The following is a 24,951-nucleotide window of genomic DNA, read 5'->3' as shown; positions in this document are numbered from 1 at the left end:
ATCTTCCTTACTCTACTGTCCCTCTCTCCCTCATCTACTAGGCTCCCATGTCTCTGTGCCCAAACTCCTCCTGCCCCACCCCTGCACTGATGGATAGTGGATCCTCCCTCCCCCTCCCCTTGCAACGGCCCCTTCTGGCAATGCTTTTCCTTCTCTTTCCAACCCATTTTGTCAAGACCTCCAACCTTCTAACCCAGTTCAACTTCAGCAGAAACGATAAAGGTGCACCAGAAAAGAAGTCAACTACGACTGACAGGATTATTTTTCTTCCCAGGTGTTTTTCTCAGGTTATCACATTAGTGCTCATGCTTTTCAAAAGAAGGAACCGAGGCTTAGAGAAGTTACAGAACTCCCTTCGGGTCAGAAAGTTAATGACCCAAATAAACACCAACTTAGCAAGGTTTCTGACAGTGTGACGAAGTGTGGAGAAAAACTTCAGTTAGGAGAGGGGGTTTGGGGCAGCATTTTTGCATCGTGAAGCCTCCCACGTACCCTCGGGCCACATATGAGCTGACACTACGCCAGCTTTGTGGGGCCCCTTCTGTCCTGCAAAGCCTCTCAGGACGAGCCATATGCTCTAGGATCTCAGTCACGTCCGCCTCCTACCTCCTTCTGGAGTGTTAAAGACTCTGTCGGGGCTGGCCGGGCCCTCCCCTTTCCCGTTGACCACGCGGACGTTCAGCGTGTAGTGGCTGAAGGGCTCCAGCCCAGGCAACATGCCGTGAGTCTTGCTGCCCTGGAAAGTGAGGATCTTTTTCTCAAGGTGGCGTCTGTTTCTCTTAGACGAACTCTGTGCCTTCCAGTAGTAAATCTGAAAGAGCACGGGCAAAAGTCAGGGACAGGTAAGGGAGCAAACAAGATTCCTCCTGCTCATGAGATTCAAGTCTTATGCCTGTGTCCTAGAAAATGTCGTTGGTGCATTTTAGAAGAAGATTCTTGGCAAAACTGAGAGATATTGATTATGAGGCAACACAGGAGACACCCAAACATAATGAGGGAAACGGAATTGAGAACATTTGATGCAGCTGGGCTATAGGCTACTGGTTTGGAGAAGCGTGAGGGAAAGAAACGGAACAGCGTGACACCCACACAGACCTCTCTAGAACATAAGGGAATGGAAGATGATGGAAGGATTGAAGCATCTTACTTGTATAAAATATTCTAAAACCAAAAATTACTGCCCAGTATTTACATACTTCTCCAGAGCTAATACAATGTCATGGGCAATATATCATTTAATTTAAGCCTAAAAGCCATGGCGAAGCTTTTATTATTATTCCTTTCGCACAGATGAACCCCGGACCGCCGAGTGGCTTGCCCCCGGCCACTGGGCAAGCAAAAGCCACAGTGGGTCCTCCACTCCAAGTTTAGGGCTTTCTCACTAACCCAAACTGTAACACTTCGTTAAAAATACTTTTTTTTTTTTTGGTATTAAATGGCAGGCACAGGTTTTGGAAAGGTGGGTAAGCAAAGAGTTGATTAACTTTGGCTAAAAATCCAGAATTGCTGTTTATTAAGTCTTCTGAAATTCTTCTTAGAAGTTTAAAAGCATTTTCAAGAGAAGTCAACATATATACAGAATCTGGCAATACTAGAGAAAAAAAACCCAACACTGAATCTGCTGCAGTGCCGACAGTGATCTCTAGGGGTCAGTGTTAACAAACCAGAGCCGTGACTTTCTCCGTGGGCGCAAAACCAGTTCTTAGCCCATCCATCGCGCATGTCTACGCATCAGTCTTTCTGTGCTTCCCAAGAACTAAGATAAACGATTGTCATAAGAATGACCCTGTCGGGACTATATGAGTTTGAAGTACAATCTGAATGATTTTTAAAAAAATGCCTACGTTATTTTCAGGACAATTTTGTGTGTTTAACACGTGTGGTAGCATTGCTTTAAAGCTAGGTGCATTCGGTTGAATTTTAGTTTCTAAAACACTAGTTTTCCCCATTTTGTGCCTCTGTTAATTGTTTAGTTGGAAAAATTTTAGGTCACCTGTGGGGAAAACGGAGAAAATAGGTTTTGTTTGTTTTTTTCCCCCACTTTAGATGCAGTGAGGTTTTGCTTCTGCTCTAGTTGGGGTTCCTTAGAGACATGGCCTGTCCGGGGTGATAAACCAGACGAACTCTCAAGGCCTCCGGCCAAGAGAAGTGCATCTGGCATTCACTGAGGGCCTGTTCCTACGGGAAGAAAGCAAAAAAACCTCCCTTCACTTGCCCGATAGCCTTGCAGGTGTCCTCGGATACTTTTCAGAGGTACGGGGTCCCAGTGCACCTCGGCTAAGGTACTGTTCACCACATTCACGCGCACGTTTCCAGGCGCCACCATTGGGACTAGGGAAAAACAGGAAAGGGGGCAGAGGCAGAAGTATCAACGTTATTTTGAATTTCACGCAAAAATGCCACTCACAATTCTGGCTTGAAGTATGACCCAGCTTTGTTCTATGGATTATCAAGGATTGAGAGATTTTTTTGGTATCTGTTCGTCTGACTTGGTGAGAATAATGTACCTTTTTAAAAAGTAATGACACGTGACATTCTGAACCTGTTTGTTACATACGTAGCAGGCTTTTTGCATTCAGGAATGTTGAGCAAAATAATTGCTGCCCCTCCCAATCCAAGCACCCCCTGGAAATGGCCTCGGCTTGCACCTTTGCTAAGTCTGTTTTGGGGTATAAACAAAAGTATCAGTGACATAGCGTCAAACACTTACGGTCTTCTCCAGAATGCCCCATGACCACGGCTGGCTCTGGAGCAAATCCCACGTCATTCAGGGCCTGCACTTTGATCAGGTATGGAACGAAGGTTGGCGTGCCCGAGACAATATACTTGGATACATTTGCCACCACCACGGACGTCCATTCGTCGTCGCCATCTTTCTGGCGCCAGCTCACTTTGTACTGAAGGCCCGGCCCGTTAGATTCGAAACCGTTCAAGGGCTAGAAGAAAAGCCAAATAATCAGAGCTTCTAAAACAGATCAGACTGAGCAAACTTCCCCTGGAATACCAAATTCAATTCCCGGACTTTAGGAAAATGAGCACTGAAATGCTAAAATGCGAGCTATTCACAATGTCCTCCAGGGACCTTTTATTTATTTATTTATTTTTTCATTCGTGATGAGATTCAAAGCTTGTTTGAGATCAACATTTCGAAATTGTTAATTTCTATCTTAAAGTTGTAAATACCACATAAGCCTCTCAAACTCTGGCTCCAGTCAAGGGGGGGGGGTTACTCAGAGCGTTTCAGTTACATAGTTTCCTTTATATATTCCTGTTTGTGCCACAGGACATCATTGTCTATTTTACTTAGAGCCAGAAGCTTGTGAACTGCTTCTTTATTAAAAAAAAAAAGTTGGCTCGTCGGGGTGCCTGGCTGGTTGTCGGAGGAACATGCGACTCTTGATCTCGGGGTTGTGGGTTCGAGCCCCACAGTGGGTGTAGCGATTACTTAAAAATAAAATCTTAAAAAAACATTGTCTTGTCAGTCTATCCTGGTTTACACGTACGTATGTATATAAATATGCATGAGAATGTATGCATATAAGTGTGCCTGCATAGGTCTATTAAAATAAGTTTTAAAATCACACAAGTGAATATATGTTAATTTTCCAAGTCCAGAAAATACAGATAAATCAGAAAGAGAGAGAGAGAGAGAGAGAAAAGCAGAGGCAGAAGTTGACTACTAGGAATTACTTGGTGCACGTCTTCTAGACGGCTCTCTATGATGATGATAATACCAGCTAGCATTTATTGAGCATATATACGTGCTAGGCATGTTCTAGGGGCCTTATACGTATTGACTCCTTTACTTGTGTGACATTGGTTCTATGACTAGTCCCATCATACAAATACATAATGGTGACGTTAAGCAACCACTCACACAGTAAGTGGCAAAGCTGGGATTTGTACCCATTCATCTGGGCTCCAAGGATCAAGCTTTTTTTTTTTTTTTTTAAAGATTTTATTTATTCGACAGAGATAGAGACAGCCAGAGAGAGAGGGAACACAAGCAGGGGGAGTGGGAGAGGAAGAAGCAGGCTCCAGCGGAGGAGCCTGATGTGGGGCTCGATCCCATAACGCTGGGATCACGCCCTGAGCCAAAGGCAGACGCTCAACCGCTGTGCCACCCAGGCGCCCCCCAAGGATCAAACTTTTAACTGCTACACAATAATGTCATTTAAAGCAAGAGATGTAGGGGCGCCTGGGTGGTGCAGTCATTAAGCGTCTGCCTTCAGCTCAGGGCATGATCCTGGCGTTATGGGATCGAGCCCCACATCAGGCTCCTCCGCTATGAGCCTGCTTCTTCCTCTCCCACTCCCCCTGCTTGTGTTCCCTCTCTCACTGGCTGTCTCTCTCTCTGTCAAATAAATAAATAAAATCTTTAAAAAAAAAAAAAAGAAAGAAAGAGATGTAATATATATTTTTCCCCAAAATGGATGAAATGGGATTTTAATACCATTGTTTGTTTGGAGAGAGAGAAAGAGAGAGAGAGAGGGAGCACGCAAGCAGGGGTGGGGGTAAGGGGCAGAGGGAGAGAGAGAATCTCAAGCAGATCCTGACGTGGGGCTCGATCTCACGACCCTGAAACCACAACCTGAGCCGAAATCAAGAGTCGTATGCTTAACCGACCGAGCCACCCAGGTGCCCCACCACAGACATTGTTTAAACACAACTTTTTTTTTGTTTCTCACTCTAAGATACACTGGGGAAAGTGGAAGGCTTCATGCCGAGCTCACCTTCCAGGTAATCACCAAATTATCAGGCTCTGATCCCAGTCCTTCCACAGCCGTGGGATTTGTGTCAGGTTCTGGAAGGTAAGCAGCCACAGGTGTGTAAGTTTTGGTCTTTTTTTTTTTTTAAACAGTGGAAAACTTTTCTATTTCATTTCCCGTCACAGAAGCCCCGCTTTACCTGCAGCTTTGGTCAAATACTGTTCGGATGCCTCGCTGGGCAAGCTCCGCCCCAGGCTGTTCACGGCCATGACCCTGAAGGAGTAGTTCACGTAAGGTGACAGCTTCAGCTGGGCTGTGGTCTGCATTCCAGAAACCTCGGTTTGGTGGTGCCACAGCCCTGCCTCGTGCATTGCATCTTCATATTCAATGATGAATTCTGGCCACGACACACACACACACACACACACACACACAGAACCCAAGACAGTGAGGTCAGCCACCGAGGGTAGGATCGAGGACAAGGAACAGAACAAGCTAACAAGAGTAGCTGAACATGAATTATTTCACTTTCAAGAAAAAATCTGGAAGAATATTTTGATTTAAGAGTTCTATCATTATCCTCAATACTTAAGCATACCCAATAATATTTAGTATTCTTTCTTTCGTACCCGAGTTGAGTTACTTAAAACTGTATAGAAGTGGTCTCCATATCCTTAGGAAAGATTCAATATATGAAAAGATGGTCAGGTTTTCTTTTTTTCATAACAGGAGAAATTAAAATAAATATAGTGAGATACCACTTTCCGCTACACAGACTGGCAGCAATCAAAAGTTTAACATCCTTTGTTGAGGATTACACAGGCAAACAAGCATTCTCCTACTTTCTGGGAAGTGTAAATTGGCATAACTTCTATAGAGGACAATTTAGAACATCTCACAATATTCAACTCAGATCTCCTTTGATTGAGAAACGAAACTCCTACCAATTTATTTTGAATAAATGTGCTCATACATAGGCTCAGAGGCACATGAAAAAGAGCCCATATCACAGCATTGTTTGCCGCTGAAACAAGCTAACTGCAAACAACCTAAACGTTCATCATCAGGACACTGATCAAATAAGTTACGGTGTATCCACAAAGGGGAATATTCTGCAGCTGTAAGAACTGAAGGGGGCTACTCCATATGCCACCGAGACGGAATGATTCCTGAGCTGCACTGTTCAGTGTAACCAGGTAGGGTATAGAACAGTGCGGAACACTTGAGTGAGAGCACAAAGATGGACTGTAATGTGCACAGATACCTATATGTGTGAATATGCACGTATTACCTCCCAGAGTATACACGCCGACAACAACGGCGGGAGTCAGAGGTAGGAGGAAGACTTACTGTTCAGTGCATGCCCTTTTGCATCTACTAAAATTTTGTGGCACGTACATGTTTTACCCTGGTTAAAAAAACAGATATTTAGATATTTATCGATTGCCTGTAACGTGCCTCGTATCGTGATATGAATGACAGATACAAAGATGTAGTAGCAATGCTCTGTGCTGCAGTGCTCCGAAGCTAAGTGGCTCCAGTTCACCTTTCAATCTCCACTCACTGGCTGGTGATCTCCAATCTCAGAAACTGGTGACTTGTGCGTTTGTATCGGCAGCCCATGCCTCCGCTTGAACTGCACGCGTGGACAGTTCATTGACTCAGTAACTGCACCTGCTTCTCTCTGACGGCATGACACACTGCTTACGGCCAGGAGGGATCCCGATCAGGGATCATGCCGCACTTGCTTTTTACCTTTGCACACACGGCAGCACCACAATACGGAACCGCAATATCGTGCGGGAACCGGAAACTGCCCCGAGGTCGTATTTCATGTGGTGTCTGACAGATGTGACAGTGTTTTTTAAACATCAAAATTTAAAAGTCAAAAACTTAAAACATATCCCGAGGCACCCTGGTGAGTTTGCTGAGGTTCCGTAGGGAACAGTTCACAGACTTCACAGAGAACTGTGGTCCTGCCTGGTCTCCCTGCTTCCCCTCTTGTTCTTCTATAGACCATTCCCCCCCCCGCTTTTTTGAAGGATTTATTTATTTATTTGAGAGAGAGAGAGAGAGATTGCACATGAGCAGGAGGGGCAGAGGGAGAGAGAATCTCAAGCAGACGCTGCGGTCAGCGCGGAGCCCAACACGGGGCTTGATCTCACAACCCTGAGATCATGACCAGAGCCGAAACCAAGAGTCTGACGCTTAACCTACTGCACCACCCAGGTGCCCCTAGACCGTTTTCAATCAAATAGCCAGAGTGATCCATTAATCACTCCTCTACTCAAATCCCTTCAATGACTTCCAACCTTACAGCGGCCTATAAGGCCTGCCCAGTTCACACTCCACCCCTTCGTTGCTGCAGGAGCTCAGGAAGAGCGTGGCCTCATGTGCACACACAGCAGAGCCCTGGGGAAGGTGCAGCAGGAGGAGCCTGCTGCCAACACTCCTTGTGGCGGGTTCTCCTCTGAAGGGAGAGCTGAGTAGAGCGTGTGTGCGTTCTCTCTCTCTCTATGCAAATACCATTGCATTTTACATATGTATATACATATACAGTGATATTATATGCAACAGCAGAGTATATTATTATTAATTTTATTTTATTTGTGTCCTCAGTCTTACAGCTGCCCAAAAGCTCCATATGGGCAGAGATTTTTGACTGTTTTGGTTTAGAACAATGCCTGGTACATAATAGGCACTCCATAAATATCTGGTGAATGAATGAGTGAATGAATGAAAGAGTAGAAATGCTTTGGCATCTAATGGTATCATTTAAATATAGGTACAAAGAGTCTCCACGCATCCTAGCCAGCTAAATCGGGCTATTGTATTGAATTTAACTGGGACATTCAGCATGAATGAGTGAGGGTTCTGATCAAGGACTGAAAACTCAGCTGAGAAAAGAACACCTCTAACTAACACAAGATGGAGAGAGGTTTTTGTTGAATTTCATTGGATATATTCTGCCTTACCAGCAGGTGCAATACATCCACACACATCACTTCAGGGTCATCTGAGGCACTCGTCAGAAAGGAATTTAGCTTTCGTGCGGCATATGCCTGAAGCTCATAATATATTATAGGCTTGCGATACCCTCTCAAGTTATTTTTCAGTTTTCAAATTTCCAAGCACTTCTAGAGTCTAATTTTATGAAGCTCTTCCAGTATCCTTACGGTGGGGCCCCTCCCCTGACTTTGCTCCCTAGGCTAGTGTCCTGATGGCGAGGGGCCGACACTGGAATGTGCCTCTTTTTGCAGGGGCTGATGGGAGGAAAGAGGCCCACACTGGAAGTTAACGGACCTGCTGTCCACCCCCACCTCTGTGACCAACTGTGGGTCTGCAAAATCACTTTACTCACCAACTCTCAGTTTCCTAACATACACACTGGCAGAAGAGTGCCTGGTCCTCCTGTCCTTTTCTCCTGCATTAATGGGCAAAATGAATAGCTTACAATGCGTCATCCTACTACGGTGAGGATTTAAGGGGATTCTGATGGATCACATACACAAAATGAAAGTGTATCTGCTTAGTTAACATCTTTGGTATCTAAGTGGCATCCTATCCCAGAGGCTGTAACCAGGAATAACTCAGGCTCCGGAGAGAGGAGAGTGATAGATCAACGTTTTTGTTCTATTAGTAATGTAGCAGAGAATGCCAGCAAATATCTCTGTAAGGAATTTCAATTGCATGTGATAAAGTGCTACAGAAATGGTCGTGAAATTTATCAGTGACAAAGACAAGGCTACGACATACTTGTAATTGGGCTGTTGTTGTCATTGCCTGGCGTCCACGACAGCTGAACACTTTTGTCGAGTTGATCCGTCAATTCTAAATCAAAGGGAGGATTTGGGACATCTGTAGACCAAACACACACACCACCGTTAACCATCCATCCTTATGAGGTTTTCCTTTACTTGTGATACTATTGACGGGGGTGGGGTGGGGGAGCATCTTAAAGACACAGCACACTTAACGGTCAATGAGCATGCATGTGAAATGAAATGGGAGCCACTGAGGTTGCTGGGAACACACAAGCACACCCAAGACAACCCATCAATTAGTTTGGCTTACTCCTTTTTCAAATGAAACCAAATCACTTGTGACCAAAACCAGTGAGGTGGGCATACTTGGTTCACCAGCACTCTCAGATTGTCTATTTTCTCATGTCTATTTTCTCATAGACATGAAGGAGCACAGACAGAAAAAATAATATTGAAGCTTAATTTCTAATAGATGAGAGATAGAGAATATCAAATGCTGAAAGACCAATACAGGCAAATATAATGTACTGCTTAAGAAGACTTCAAAGTTCTTTCTGGAATGTGTGAAATTATAGATTTTGGAGCTCCTGGGGAATATTTATATTTTTAGGAGAATTCAAAGATTGATGCTATGTAAGTAGCTCTCAGCATGCATACCTCATGCAGATGTTCAGTACGATAGTTGGGTGGGTACATGGGGACACGGGGTGTGTATTCTCATGGGACACGAGGGTACAGACACTGGTTGGGACGAAGATGTCCCGGAAGCACGTCTCCCTCTTCTGATGGTACATCTGAGATCCAGAGAGGTAACGTTTCCCTCTGGGCTTTTTCCTGACCTTGCTCTTGGGAGTGATTGTGGCTCTTGGGGAACCAGAGGCCTATAAAAATATGGGCACTACTTTCCTATCAGTAAAGACACAGTAAATGTTTACCAAGGGCAGCTCTCCAATAGCCTAACTAATGATACTGTGTAAAATCCAGCTGCGTTTATGCCATAAAGTTAATTTTTCTATTTACAGATTGAATAAAGATGAGGATTCTTTAATCAAAAAGAGTTCTGGAAATAATTTCTGATTTATTTTCCAGAAAAGTTACACCACCTGGAAGTGTCCTTCTTTTGGTCCTTCTTAATGATTTATGCTTTTTAATGCAATGAGTTGTTTTTGTCTAATACAAAGGTCAACTGTTCTAAACAGCCATTGTTTTTCTATGTAAATGTCTGGAAAATTGAATCCCCAAACGTTTATGTTTCCAAAACAACTTTTAATCAACTGAAATAAAAACCTAATTTGGGGAATGATCTTTGAAATAGGTGGTTTTTTTTTCCCCCATTCTGGAAACTGTGGAGGGCAGCTTTTGGAAAAGCACAACGCTATTTTACCAAAGAGGGACTTTTATCAAATGAAATGACTTTATAATAACACATGCAATATTTAGCAACGAGTGGCACTACACTCAGTGAAACATTCCAGAGCTATAATGAAGAAATGATTTATGGCAGTGAAGGAGCAACAGAACAGAATGCTGGACAGAGCCCTTGCCCTTAAAGCAACACAATCAGTGATGTGGTAGAGAAAAGAGAGGACTTATTATTATTATTATTTTTTGCACATGTGAACTTCTTTGACGGAAAACAGAGAAAGAAGACTCATATTAGTTTACCGTAAATAGGAGCTGGAGTTGGAGTAGGAGCTAGAAAGGACATTAATATAAAGGATTTTAATCAAAATTAGTCATGGAAAGATACAAGATAGCACAAGAAGACGAACACTGACCATGATTAAGGTTCTAAAACCAAGCTGTACGCTTAGCTGTGGACACGGCATTGATAAACACGCAGTAAAAACGGGGGGGGGGGGATATCCTCAATCTTAAATCAAAGTACATTATTTCTCCCGATTTTCTTATAAAAATATCACTAATATGCACAACCATCATGTTATTCCAGCGCTGTTATAATAGTATCTTTATACCGAAATTACTGCCTCAAAGGCATCTCTCAAAGAGGAAAATATAGGTATTTAACTCCCCAACAAAACTGTGAAATTATACCAAGCAAACATATACTCTGGGCGGTTTTCCTTCCAACCTAACACAGGGCAGCCAGGGGTGCTGGGTGCGTTCTAGTTCTTACCAACAACGCTCAGCACAGCACTGGCAGAAACGTTGTCCAGAGTTGTGTTGGCCACACACATGTAGGTCCCACCATCGTCGTCCCTTACATCAGCCACCACCAAATGGTCCTTGTCCACAGTGAACCTGCAAAGAAAACAGGTTCAGAGCAGCTGAAACGGACACCCGACCACACAGGATGGAGGCCTGCTTTACTGGCATGAAAGAAATTCTGAATTTGAAACAAAGAGAGAAAGAGGACAAACATTTGCAGCTCGTTAGAGCAGAAACCCCAAAAATATGTCTCACTTTGATCATGATGAAAGCTGGAAGACAATTAGAATGGACTAGAAGCTTGGGTGAGAAGAGATGTCAAGTCATCTGGCTCAGTGGCTTTCAAGCTCGCCTCTGGAGATTTAGATGCTTCCCTAAAGACCAGGGGGGCACCCAGAGGTGAGGTGGGGACAGCTGCCGTCACCCTTACTAGCAGGCTGTCCTGTGGTTTCTGCTGCTAAGAAACATTTGAACACCACTCATCCAGCTCCATTTCTAACAAAGCATGTATTTTAAAATTTTGTGCCATTTTTGCCGCATGTATAAACTCTCATGGGAGTAAGTAAATGCAAAGAATAGTATCGACTTTGTCACAAGAGACAGGATGACTTAGATCAGCAAGGGCCCCGGAGAGCTCTCTCGAGCTTACTAGCTGGCAAGAGAAATTACTCAGTAGGTCAAAAATCCATGTAAATAGGATTTGTGCATGATTTTAATGGGGATGCGTTAATCATTCACTGTCTTTGCAGGGAATTTCCAAGTTAAAGCTTTAGCCACCTTCCCTCGATGGTCATTTCTTCCTATTTCCTTCTCATCTTTACGGACTCAGATTCCACAAATCAAACTGGTCAGCTGGGGGGCGCCTGGGTGGCTCCGTCGGTGAAGCGTCTGCCTTCAGCTCAGGTCAGGATCTCAGGGTCCTGGGATGGAGCCCCACACCCCACATCCGACTCCCTGCTCAGTGGGGAGCCTACTTCTCCCTCTCCTCCTGCTCCCTGATTATTCTCTCTCACGCTTGCTCTCAAATAAATAAATAAAATCTTAAAAAAAACCCCAAAACCTGGCCAGCTGGAAGCACAGAATTAGATGGAAATCCTGGGTATTGAGGAAAGGCCACATAAGTGTTTTTTCGTTTTGTTTTTGTTTTTGTTTTTGTTTTTTTGGGGGGAGGGGTCAGTGAAGCAACACATACTGCTTCCGCACACTTAGAAGCAAACCACAGGGAACATTTCCACCAGCACACGGCATTTCTTCCACTAGGGGGCGATGTTTGTAGCCTCCGTGACAGCTAAGATTCACTGGGTCAGCTCGGTACCTGTTCCTTCAAAGGGAGGAAAACGGGTGTGACTTTTCTTCCATTCCAAGCTCAAGGACCACGACATGTTTAGGCTCTTTTAAATACTTTACCTGGTTTTTTCTCCCCCCTTCTCTTTCTACTGGCTTTAGGTGAAATCAAAAGAAAACTCCCTATCCAAATGAAAACTGGCGTCCTTCAAAATACCGACAAGGACTTAAGCGCACTCTGCTGATTAAAGCGATCACATTTCTGCTTATTTGTAGATGAAAACATCTGTCGAGACTTCACTGTACAAGGTAGAAAACAATGGAAGTCATCCAAGGCCTAAAGGTTTTTCCCACCCTGAATTACACAGGAGACCAGCACACAAAGACAAACATTCTCAGGGTCTGATTTCAATAACTTGATCCCTTTTTAGGTCCGCACATTTTGCAGGAGGTAGAAAATGCACTTTTTTTTTTTTTTTTTGGAGAGACCAGATCTCAGAAACTTTAAAAACACCACTGGTAAGTCACTCTACAATAAACTTTTAGTTCAGAGCGTCACAAAGAGGCAGGGAAGAGAAAGGAAAGAAATGGTCTTCAAATACCTTCCGTCATTGGGCAGCTCACCGTTGTCCTTCAGCCACGTGATGGTGGGGATTAAGGTGTGATCATGGTTCACTTTGCATTCGAAGGACACTGTGCCCCCTCGTTGCACGACTGCATATTCGGGCTGTTTGATGATCCTTGTTGCATCTGAAATTTAGCTATTGTTATCCATCGCCAAAGCTGAAGAATTTGCACAAAGTCACGTAAGACCTGAACAAACTTCGTCACCTCCACCTTACCTTTGATTTCTAAGTGAACTTCATTCTTTGCCATTCCTAATTTATTCCTTGCAACACATGTGTAAGTTCCCGTGCTGTCCTTTTGGGCCACAGGAATTTCCAAAGAGCCATTTTTGTGGAAAACATAACTATCTTCACGAAGGGCATTACCTTTAGCTCCCTTGAACCTTCATTCCAGAAATGAATGGGAAGAAAAAAAATCATAATTTGAAGTCAGACATACAATGCCGCGTCCGAGGTCAACACATGATGGTCTGTGTCATAGTAGCAAGTTCAGAGATGGTTGGAATCTGCACAAGACGTTTGGGACGGCATGGCTGTAAGTCAGTGGGGTCCGTGGAAGGCAGGATATAAAACTGGAAAACTTCACGAGAAGTGGTGCTTGAAGCATCAGGGTGACAATATGAAATACTTCAATTGTAACTTTCTGTATCAGATTCATATTTAATACACATGTTATTACCTATTCTATCTCCACATGGGTGATAAAACAGGCAAAATGACGACAGATCTTTCTGACCTGTTCTTCCTCCTGGAACATATTCGTAAGTCTATCTGCAAGCTACAAGTCGAAAGCCAACTCGATAAGAAGATATTTGATTTGAATTCTGAACAGATTTTTGATTTGTATGAACAGAAAAATATTCAGGGAAGAAAAACAATAAAGCATGTATGTAAAGTAAGTGTCCGTTCAGCTTCCTGGTTCCTGTCAGACAGAAGGGGGGATGGATAAAACCGGCGAGGCAACATCACCCTAAGCTAAATGGGAACCTCGCGACCTCACTAGGACGCCATCTGCCCAAGCACCGTGCTTCTCCTCTCTGCGGCTAAGGTGGAGACCTGGGGAGACTGTCCTTAATCCTACACCTGGCTTTGCTCTCACATCGGCCGGGGGAGCCTGGCTCTGTGTCTGGTCCCTGATGGGCGATCAGTAACTGAATGTTCTAATCTTCTCTCACTCCTTCCTTCGGAGCTGCTGCCCATCCTCGCCTTGCGCCTCCCAGCTCAGGCTAAAGCAAGCACGCACCGCGATCCCGAGTGGCACGTGACCGGGGATGGTTTGATGTAGGAGTGAAAAGACACGAGTGAGCCTGGCTGGGTCCAAGTCGGGAAGCTCGGGTGGAAGAGGCCCCAACAATGAACGTGGGGGAGCAAAATCTGGTTTTGAGCTTACAGAACCTCTCCCCAACCCCAAAGGATTCTTTCTTATCAAGGAAAGGCCCCCCCGCCAGTCCCCAGGCACCATTCCTTGTGAAGTCCCAGGTGATGCCCGTGGCATGGCAACATATTACCATACCTTAAACTTTCAACACATATACTTCCACACATCTCTGTGCCTGACAGAGCGTGCTGCTGAACAGATTAAATGTGGAAGTATTTAGCACCGAGCAAGGACCTCTTTACGAATGAATTTAATAATTTTAGTATGATGGAGTTTGCACTGTCTTCTGAATAAATAGAAACCCAACGCACAGAGAAATTTGAAGGCTTTAGCAAATGTAAATATTAAAGACAAACAGAGTCATTACTCACCACTCAATGGTCGGCAGGGGAGACCCAAAGAAGGCACAGTCCAGCAAAGCAGGCCTGTCTGCAATGACCTGATAGAGTGTATTTGCAGCTGTAAGGATTCGTGGTGGCTCAGCTAACAAAAACAGTTTAAAAAGGTAACGTAAATATTAAAATAAAACGAACATTTCGGCCCACCGTGTATTCTACTGCATGTGAAGGCCGTTCAAGGTTACAGTAAGGCTTAACCACTATGTCTCTCCCCTCATGGTCTCTATCAGGTACGACACCACCGGCCCCTCAAGGTGTAGAAATACAGGTTTTCTCCTTCTGCCTCACACCCCACCTCTCATCTTGCTCGGCACGGTATCTTAATGATTTATTTATCTCTATGTCCTACAACCCTGTGAGACCCTTGCCAGCAGGGAATGGGACTTTTATTGTTTTCTTCCCAGAAACTAGGTCAGTATCTGGCACAAAAATAATGGCCGAGTACATCTTTGCTAAGTGACTGGCCCATCCTAACCCCGGGGTTATGGGGCAGGGGGGGGGGGTGAGGGGGTAGGAGTGGTAACAAGACAAGCACACAGCTGGCAGGAAAGCGCAGAGTGCGGACGACCGAAACACAGAACCAGAAATCAAAACTGCTTCCTAAACACCCACCAACACTCTGCGTGTCAGGCACTGGCCTCCATTTTGAGCATGAAGGCGACATGCCAAGGACTGGTTGCCTTCTGACTTTAATTTCATTTGAAAGGGAGCCTCCTACACTTAAAGAGTTGAAATAGAATTCCCTGGCACCATGAAAACAAGTCTCACACACAATTGTAATAAATCTGATGTATCGTGGTTGTGTCCAGTACGAGAAACGGTATGTTCACACACACCAACCATTTCACGCAGAGGACCCGAAGAAACATTTCTACAAAGGAGACACACAGGCGGCCAGCAGACACATGAAACGATGCCCGACAGCACTCATCATCAGGGAAATGCAAATCAAAACCACCATGAGATACCACCTCCCGCCTGTCAGAATGGCTAAAATCAAGAAGACAAGAAACTACAGGTCTGGGGGAGGATGGAGAGAAAAAGGAACCCTCGTGTCCTGTGGGTGGGAATGCAAACTGGTGCAGCCACTGTGGAAAACAGTAGAGAGGTTCCTCAAAAACTTAAAAATAGAAATATCATATGACCCAATAATTCCACTACTGGGTATTTACCCTGGGAAACACAAACACTAACTCAAAAAGACACACACCCCCCTGGGTTTATGGCAGCACTGTTTACGACAGCCAAGACATGCAAGCAACCTAGGTGTCCATCGACAGAATAAGGAAAATGCAGTGTGTGTGTGTGTGTGTGTGTGTGTGTGTGTGTGTGATATGACACAGCTATAAAGAGGATGAGACTGTGCCACTTCAGGCAACATGGATGAAGTAGACAGTATTACGATAAGTGAAATTAGTCAGACTGAGAACGACAAAATCTAAACGATTCCACTCATATCCTATAGATGGAACCTAAAAAAAAAAAAAAGAATAAACAAACAAAAAGCAGGGTCGGAACTATAAATAAGGATGGTTGCCAGAGGGGAGGGAGGTCGGGAGTTGGGCAAAACGGGTGGAGGGGGGCAGGAAAGACATGGAACGGCTAAGTCCCGGGAATAAAAGCAGAGCATAGGCAATGCCGGCAATGACACTGTAATCGTGCTGTATCAGGACAGACGGCAGTTACGCTTGCCGAGAAAATAAGCATCACGGAGACACTTGTCAGATCACCGAGTCGTACACCTGAAACTCGTGTAACATTGTGTGTCAACCACACTCAAAAAACCCAAAACAAAACACCGAACATCTCAGAAGACGTTTGAGTCTACCATAGTGTTCTGAATGGATTATTAAGAATTAATAAATGCACAGCTGAGAAGGATGAAGTCCAAACATCATGACGAATGACTTCTGTTTTTAAAATCAGAATCACAAGACTGTGGTTGAACTTACCAGTTTCTAGGGATGGAATGGCAGTAACGTTCGGTTACTAATAGCAGATGAATGCTATTTTCCTTTTGAGGGTTTGACACGTAGCCTAACCATATGTGGAGGGAGCAGCCTATTTGATTATATCTACAATGAACAATTTGCCACAGTAAAAACTGCATCGCAAAGGAACACAAAGGCCAGAGCACCAAGCCCTTTAGGGCAAGGTCTGTATCTTACCCACCTTCCTCTATCCCAGGCAGCTCCAAGTCCTCTGTGCCTCGCACACAGAGGATGCTTGCGACATTTTTGCTGAGAACAACAGCAGTCGTTAACTGAACTTGCCATGTCTTTAATAAAGGGGGCGCTTACCTAGCACATTCACAAATGCGTTTGCCAGTAAATATCCATATTCGTTAGAGGCGTTGCACTGATAAACCACGCTTGATCTTTCCTGAACGTTCGAAAAAATGATGGTATCGCCATCTATTTTTCTGCTGGGGTCATCAGGAGCAACTGATGTAAAAAAGAAAGCATCTATTCATTCCTCTGCTTAGAAGATGGTGAGGTCTACATTCTAGTAAATAGAACAGAAACACATGCTGATTGAGGTATATGCAGTAAGAAGGAGGAGACTGAGAACCCAGGCAGAAATCATAATTTTCCCTCCTCTGACATTGGTTATCACTTCTCAGCACACTATGCTCGATAGTCATTCAGTCCCAAGTGAATTGAGTCTGTCACACTGAATATTATTTTGAGAGATCCGGGGGGAGAAGCACAAGGTAGGTGGAAGCAGGAATACACATTCGGGAAAGCACCGCCTTGTTCGCAAAGAAACGCCGGTTGTTCATGAGGAAGTGAGTTAATTATCGAGAGCAGACGGCACACGCTAGTCAAAAATAGAGAAACCCTCTCGCTCAACCAAACCTGTGTCCTTAACGAGCCTCTTGTTGAAATAAACAGATAAGTACGTAAAGACATATATGGGGCCAAGCATCCAATGTGAAAATATTTATTTTCTTGTATCAGGAATTCCTGAGGCTGAGGCAGAACCAAATCATGTGAAATTATGTGTTTTTCAGCTCAATCTCTCAAGTACATTAAAAAAAAGTCAGGACCAGGACTCATCCTTACCGAAGTGGAATGGAACAGCGCGAGTAACGTGATATGTAAGAACTTAGTAAGTGCCGTGTTCCTGGAGATAAATTCCCGTCTGTGCTAAACCTCAGGCTGTGACCCTACATTGCTTTAAAAGCACACTCAAAGGGTGAGAGATATCCGCCTCAGCACGAGGACCAAACTCAGCACCCCGTAACAGTACCCTTTCCCTGACATCTCCTCTTGCAACTCGACCCACTGAAGAATGCTTTGCTTCCGTTCCAAACACCGCACTTTTCTCTTTTAACGACAGGAAAGGGAGGCACATCGAAGACATGGCTATCACTGCATTTAGATGCCTTCATCCCTTGCAAGTCTCAATTATTTGGTTCATCGGCGGTTTTAACTCACTTTAATACAAGTAAACCAAACTACAGTCACTCAGCCTTGTTTCAGTACAAGGATCCAGAGCCGCGTGCCCACTCATGCTATGTTCGCGCTCTTCGGCTGCTGTAACAAGTAACCACATAAATTTACCACCTGACAGTTCTGTATGTGGTTGACACTCGGATCGCAATCAATAGCTACTTTATAACGTCATCTTAGATACTCCGGCTAGTTCGTCTAGTGGTAGGGGTATCCCAGGGTCCTTTGCGTCGGCGGCTTAGCTCTCTGCTCTTTAGGACTCTAAACATTTCAAAATGCCAGAAGATGGATACAAGTTCTGATTCCTTTAATAGGGTGAAGATTTCATCAGTACATGACCACAGAGGACAGAGATGTCACATGGCCTGGGAAGGGAACCACAGCGGCAGCCAACAGCCAGGTACCCCGAGAGTGCAGTATACCCGGGGGCCACCCACATTCCTTGTCCCAGACCCCAAGTCTAGGATCCCTGGGGCCTTTCTGACTCACCTGCCTGCAGTGATGTCCATCCAAGCAAGGCTGATGGAACAGAGCAGGGCTTCTAGAATCTCTTTCTCTGTCAGTTATTCTCAGCAGTTTGGGGCTGCTTTGGGGGACTCTTGGTGCCCACAATTCTGGCTGCACCTCCACAGACATGCTAGGCAGTGGAGGGAGGGAGTGCAGTGCCCGGGCAGAGGGCTAGCCTGGATCTCTCTGGATGTGTGAGGACAGCTCCTCACATTCCTTGAGTATGCGGAGCTCTTTAAAGTTGCACCCCCACTTGCGGTTTAATGGGTATAGAGCTCTGGGTTTGCAAGACGAGAAAGTTCTGGAGATCTGTTCAACTCTAAAATGAATATACTTAACACTGCTGAACGATACACTCAAAAATGAGTAAGATGGTAAATTTTATGTTATGTTTTTTAGCTACAATAAAAAATACATCACCATGAACTTGGAAGACCAGCTCAACTAACGAGGCCAGTTGGACAATCTTCCCTCAGTGGGGACTCATGAATCACAACATAAACCCTTTTAAGGAGCTTTTATGTAGCCCACCCTTGCATTTTTCCTTGCTATCAACTCTTTTTAATGTTTTTCTTTACCTGAAAGGCATCAGACTCTGTCTTATTGCTACTTAAGGGAGCAGTCTTCAAATATTTATTTTTTAGCAAGGTGTTTAGGAATAAAACAAACCCTTAAATAAGAGTGGTAAATAAGCTAATATCTCTCCATGGAAGTTTACGCTACATTTTCCTGAAGCACTTGAACTAAAGAAACACAAACAAACCCGGGCACCCACAGTGACATATGGAGGCTCAGCTGGGATTGGACAAAGACGAAAATCACTAGTGTAGAGCACTGGAAGCCCTTGGATTCTGTGTGCTGGCTACCGGGTAGGAGTAACTCTCCAGCAACCCAACCCCAGGTATGCAAAGGAATAATGATCACTTCTGAGGATAAGCAACGTTGTTTGCTATAAATGATCAACGGAAAAAGAAATCTGAGCATGGAGTCATCATATACAATTTAAAGCTCCAAAGATAAGGTTCAGAACTGGGGTGATACAGTCGTCCGACAAGACATTCTTTTATTCTAACTGTCCTGACACAGCTGGCCAGATCTAGAAATGCTCCCACATTTAGATAATGAGGATAATAAGGAGTGCCACCTTTCATGTATAGAGCATTATCCATTTAAAAAACATTTTTATATTTATTGCATAATTTTATCTCATAAAGAACTTTGTGCAATGGATTTTTTTTGGGGGGTGCAATGGATTAACTAGAAAGTGTGTGCAGTGCGGAAAAGAGAAACCAGAGACTGGAGCACAGTGGTTTGCCATGAGATGAACGCTCAGATTTTCTGAGGCAGTCCACTTTATAAACATCTCCTTGAAATCTGAACATTTGGCCATGGTGCGGAACACATCTCTGGGTGCAGAGATGAATTTTCCTTCGTCTACTTATTCCACCCCCATAAGGGGATACCCATGGAGCCCTCAGCTTTGGAGAAAACGCAGAAGGGAGGGCCTTGGTGGAATCTTGGGACTATCCTGGACCATGCCCCCATCCCCCCCGCTCAGAGACGCAGCTGTTCCCTGACCCTCACCCTCAGCGGCTGGCCCCCTCGAGGTTTCTGCAGTTTCTTAGGGGAAGGTGTGGTGGCCACACAGCCGGTGATCCCAGCTAACTTCTGGGGTCTCCATGAGGCCCCCTCGAAGGTTAGGAACCCTTGCCATGCCAACCCCATCCCCCACGTCCTGCGGCAGACTGTGCCGTCCCTCGCCCAGCTTGCCTCTCTGCCGTCCCCCACCGCTCCGTCGCTGCTGGATGCATTTGTGGGGGGCACAGCTCCACGAGCCCGTCTCCCGTGTCTAGAGTGGCCCCCAAACCTCGAAGGCAATTCGGTTTCGGGGTCTCCAGATTCACAGGCTAATTATCAAACAGGATGGAAAGGGGAGAGGCGCAAAGCTCTTCAAACTTCTACCGATTTTTGGACCATTTTCTCCCACATTTACTCCTTGTGCTGGAGCAGGGGAGGTCAACGCGAGGGGAGACAGGGAGGGTTCACTTGGAACTCAGCTAGTCAAGTCTCAGCAGGGTCTATAGGTAGATCAGCTGCTGGGGGTAGGGGCGGGGAACGGGATGGTCCTGCAGGACCACTGTGCAGAGAGCTACGAGGGTCCCCACCAGCTGCCACAAGCCCATCACCAGTTAGTGATGAGATTCCAGACTCGAACCCATGAACGCGGAGCCTGGCCACCAGACGTGCAGGAAGCCACCATTCACAGACGCTTCACAGCACCTTGGTATAAACATGTGGTGCTTACTGCGGGCCCCGGCCCTGGCTTTGCGGCCATGCTGCATGGGGGTTTCTCTCCTTGCCTGTGGACCAGAGGGACACCGGAAGTCGAGGGAGCCTGGCTCTGTAGGCCCTGTCACATGCTGGCCCCACCATTGCTCGGCGGCTTATTGTCCCTCCAGTGGGCACACTTTTGGGATGGAAGAAATGAACGAATTTGAAACCGGATTTGGGAGATTTTGTTCTAACTTTCTGCTCGGGACCTAATCAGATGATTTGGGGTTACAGCAGAAGGGCCTAACCTGTATTCTAGGACTGCTGTCCTGCGCCTCCTCCCTCCCCAGGCAGGCCTTTCCCAGCCGATCCTGCCCCCAGATATTTCATTTAAAGGGGAGTGTCTATGAGTGCCTTTCCAAGCCCTTAATATAACCGGAGTGACAAGGCTCCCTGAGAGGCACCACCTGTGCCCGGTTTGGATGGGTCATGAGCCAAGTGACTCAAGACCAAAGATCGGCTTCATCATCTCATCTCCCCATCTTCTTGTGTCGCTGACCCACCTATGCCTCAGTTTCCCCCGCTGCGGGCTGCATTCTGGCCTCGGAGCCCAGGGGGTTTATTTTTGCAACCTTTCCTGGCTCTGAGGTTTTCCCGCTGAGGGGAGAGATGTGCGGCCCCTCCCACTGGTCAGTCCCACGGAGGCCAGATCTCCGGTGTGCGGTTAACCCTCCCTAAAGGGCACGGAACTTCCAGAGCGGCAAACCGTGGGGCCGTAGTGCAGAACTCGCTCCAGCTTTTCCTGCCAGTCCGTACGCGTCCCTGGGAAAAATCAGCCAGCACACCATACAACTTCTTCTTTAGGTCTGGGCCGTATTCCTCTTTTCTCTGTTTCCACTCACAGCAACAGCTTCCCAGCACACGACCACAAAGTACTCTCTGCACTTCTTCCCGATCCTGGTTAAAATTGGAAGCGGAAATACCCAAGCCCCAACTGCTGGCCTCTTTGGAATCTGTATTCTCCCAGGAACATACTTCCTTTCGCAGTAAACACAGACTGTCTGTTTTAGAGTATCTGATAACTACTGCGTAGTGTGACACAGACAAATTCCTAATCAAATTTGTGGAACGGGGAGCTCTTCCTTGCTCTAGACCTGCCATTGTAAGACCCGGATGGTGAGACCCGGGGACGAGCCACTGAAATCTGCCAGCAGTTCTCAGATCCATCCTAGGGTGACGACTATTTGAGAAAAGCCAGTTTAATGGACCTTTTGGTTACGTGGAAGTAGAACCAATTTTTGATTCTGGCTTGCAGGCAATGAGGAGCACACCTGCTCCACTTCATAAGCTTGAAGGCTGTCTTTAGTGTGAGTCAAGAATATCTTTGCTAATTATTATGTTCTTGGCTGGAGGGTGAGCCTGAGTCTAGGTTTGAAAGGAAAGCCGATTTTTTCTCTCTCTCTGGGTCTAAGAGAAGGTGGCAACTCCAAGAAGGGGAAATGTGCAGAGATTCTCCTGCAAGCAGCAGCGGGTGGTGGGTGAGGCTGGAGCAAAAAGAGAGCTGGGGGGCTCTCTCTTTTAGGAATCTGGGAGCAGGGCGGGGCACTATCCGGTTTTAGGTTTGTTTTGTTTTGCCATAATTCTCAAGCCTTTAACCAGGTTTTGTAAAGCTGGTCTTTGCTGTGATTTAGAAGATAATGCACGGTCGGGGGGCCACACTTCAGGGGACCGCTCTGGGCAGCGTGGCGGCAGGCTGGAGAAGCTGGCTGAGACAGCGAGCCAAGAGGGGTCCAGGGAGGGCGGCTGCAGAGGTGGCCCGCAGCAGCCGGGCCTGGCTCAGCACCGCTCAAGGTGAGCTCGGCAGACCTGGGGAGGGAAGACTGATCAAACACCGAGGGTCCTGCATGTAATCACGGTCAGAGGCCGTGGCATTAAATGGTTCTCTGAAGACCAGAGAACTTGGGAACATCTGGGCTGTGCTTAGGAATGAAAACTCTTTAAGTGACCACAGCGGTGTCTCTTCTTTTCATCACAGCCACCGGCTCTATGACTAGCCTCCCCCGTGTGTCTCCTCTGACTCCTGTGATGTTTCCATAAACCGCTTGACATTTGGAACAAAGAAGATCATCTGAACTCTCCAGGAATGTTTCTTTCTGACCCTGTCATTCTTCCTAGGATCCATGTAAAAAGAGCAGAAATATTGCCAAGTCCTCATAACACACACCATCACGTTAAGGGCACAAACTGTTCCATCATAAGGTATATCTAAAGGTGATAAAATAAACATCCAAAGGTAATTCGGTGCCTCTTTTTAACTTACACGTGGCTTCCTTCCTCACCACCAGTGATTTTATCTCCATCGGTTCCCTGCTGAGAGGTAGCCATGCTCTGAAAATAGATTGCAACCGCGGAGCCTGTTAAGGAAACTTACTTTCTATTGGGACTCCGTTGGATAACCAGCTAATCCTGGGCTTGGGGTTGCCATTAGCTCTGCAGATCAGCCTCCCGTCCTCTCCTGGGGACAGCACCAGGTTTTGAGGTGCCATGATCCAGTATGGAGATGCTTTATGAACGAAAGAAAAAAACCCACAAACATTTGAACCATACAAGTATTCTAGCAAATTTAGTATACTGAACTATTTTAATAATCAAAATAAATATTTTGCAAAACATTTGTTAGCCTCCTTTTTTTAAAGAGGGAACAGATTTATAAGTGATGCCTCAAACACTTCAGATTTTCAAAAGAATGTTTAAAGAGATTCACAGACAACTATGTATTATTTGTAGAGCTTTTTGATACAAAGACCATCTCGCTTTACGTTAAATTAATCGGACGGTAAAAAGGTAACAGATTTCGTTAAGGTTGTAGAGCAACTTATAGGTACAGAGAGGGCTAAGAAACACAAATTTAAATTCTGAGCTGTGTAAATACACATAATTATAAAACCGGGAAGGAAGTTAAAAAACTTCGCATGTTTGAGAAGTTGTGTAGTATAGAGAACTCCCATGAGCCCTTCACCCAGCTTTCTCTCATATTCCCTTACAGCACGATGGTACCATTATCGAAACAAGGAATTAACACTGGCTCAACACCATTAGCTAAACTACACCTCAACAGGATTTCCCCAGTTCTTCTACTAATGCCTTCTTTCTGTCCCAGGACCCTGTCCTGGATACCACATCATGTTTACTTGTCTTGTCTCCTTGCTCGTTTCTTCCAATCTGACAGTTTCTTGGTCTTTCCTTGTCTTTCACGACCTAGGTACTTCTAAAGAGTACTGATCGGTTATTCCGTAGATGTCTTTCAGCCTGGGTTTGTCTGGTGTTTTCTAATGATTACACTGAGGTTTTGGGTGATGGATCCCTCTTACTGCGTCATTTCAGGGGGTACATGGTACGAATATGGCTCATTACTGCTTACGCGAACCTTGAGCACGTGGTTCGGGTGATCTCGGCCAGGTTTCTCTGTAAAGCTGCTATTTACCTGCTTTCCATAACCTATTCATTAGAAGTGAGTCACTAAGTCCAGCCCACACTCAAGGGTAGGGAAATTCAGCTCCATCTCCTTCCCAGAGGAATGGTGAAGAATTTGTGGACACATGTTAAACCGGCTTCTGTAATTAATTTTTGGGGTGTGTGTGAGAGAAGAAATACTTTGAGGCTAAAGGGATCCCCTGTTTCTCCTTAAAGTTCCACCCATCTTTCATCACTGGCTCTTGCCTGCAGGTGTTATAACTGTGGGTGTTAATGGTGATTTCCGATTCCTTCCTTCTTTCTACAGTTACTAATCGGAATTCTTCTATGAGGAAGATTTGAGGGAGAGAATTTTGACCTGACTTAGATACACTCGAAAGAGCAACAAGAAGAGATCCAAGGTGTCAGGAATGTGGATAGAATTTTACATTTATTATTAACTGAAGAATATAATCAAAGGTGTATTTAATTGCAGATTTACGACTTCTCATGAAGGCAAGAGCCATGCATTTGAAACAACTGCATACCTTTAACTGTGACAGAAATGGTATGATGGATAGCTCCCAGTGAGTTTTTGGCTATACACTGGTAATTTCCAGAGTCTGCTTCTGAAACCTGAATGATTTGCAGAGTTTTCTTGAAGTTCTTATAAAATGTCCGGTTGATGGGCAGTGTTCCATCTTCTTTTATCCAGTAAATAGTTGGGGTAGGCCTGATAAGATAAATAAATGATATTATTAAAAAAGAAGTTCACCTTACTGCTTTTTGAGGGTGAATCTTCATGCAAGTTGGTAACCACTTCTTTGTTTAAAGATCCTGAGGAATAGAAAGACGTTGTAATTAGCATCACACTTTTACAAATAATGCTCCAACCCCTGTATTGAAGTCCCGAGCTAGCACCGTCACAAAAACAGCA

General features: G+C 45.2%; 1 protein-coding gene across 5 annotated transcripts in view; it reads right to left on the bottom strand.

Moving 5' to 3' along the window:
- Window positions 1–24,951, bottom strand: part of NRCAM (neuronal cell adhesion molecule) — a 276,950-nt gene that overhangs the window by 34,752 nt on the left and 217,247 nt on the right. For all 5 annotated transcript variants that reach the window (XM_057304367.1, XM_026503219.4, XM_026503237.4 and 2 more), the window contains 13 exons: window positions 24,563–24,747; window positions 22,993–23,124; window positions 16,629–16,772; window positions 14,302–14,413; window positions 12,769–12,935; window positions 12,529–12,676; window positions 10,611–10,735; window positions 8,466–8,567; window positions 4,909–5,106; window positions 4,734–4,804; window positions 2,711–2,936; window positions 2,216–2,331; window positions 607–811 (listed from right to left, as the gene is read on the bottom strand). In XM_057304367.1, coding sequence (XP_057160350.1) covers window positions 607–811; window positions 2,216–2,331; window positions 2,711–2,936; window positions 4,734–4,804; window positions 4,909–5,106; window positions 8,466–8,567; window positions 10,611–10,735; window positions 12,529–12,676; window positions 12,769–12,935; window positions 14,302–14,413; window positions 16,629–16,772; window positions 22,993–23,124; window positions 24,563–24,747 — 1,931 coding nt within the window. The remainder of the gene's footprint in view (window positions 1–606; window positions 812–2,215; window positions 2,332–2,710; window positions 2,937–4,733; window positions 4,805–4,908; window positions 5,107–8,465; window positions 8,568–10,610; window positions 10,736–12,528; window positions 12,677–12,768; window positions 12,936–14,301; window positions 14,414–16,628; window positions 16,773–22,992; window positions 23,125–24,562; window positions 24,748–24,951) is intronic.

The sequence above is a fragment of the Ursus arctos genome, unplaced genomic scaffold, assembly GCF_023065955.2.
Source record: "Ursus arctos isolate Adak ecotype North America unplaced genomic scaffold, UrsArc2.0 scaffold_3, whole genome shotgun sequence".
Taxonomy (NCBI): domain Eukaryota; kingdom Metazoa; phylum Chordata; class Mammalia; order Carnivora; family Ursidae; genus Ursus; species Ursus arctos.
Note: the sequence above shows the minus strand (reverse complement) of the source record. Positions and strands in the feature narration are given on the sequence as shown.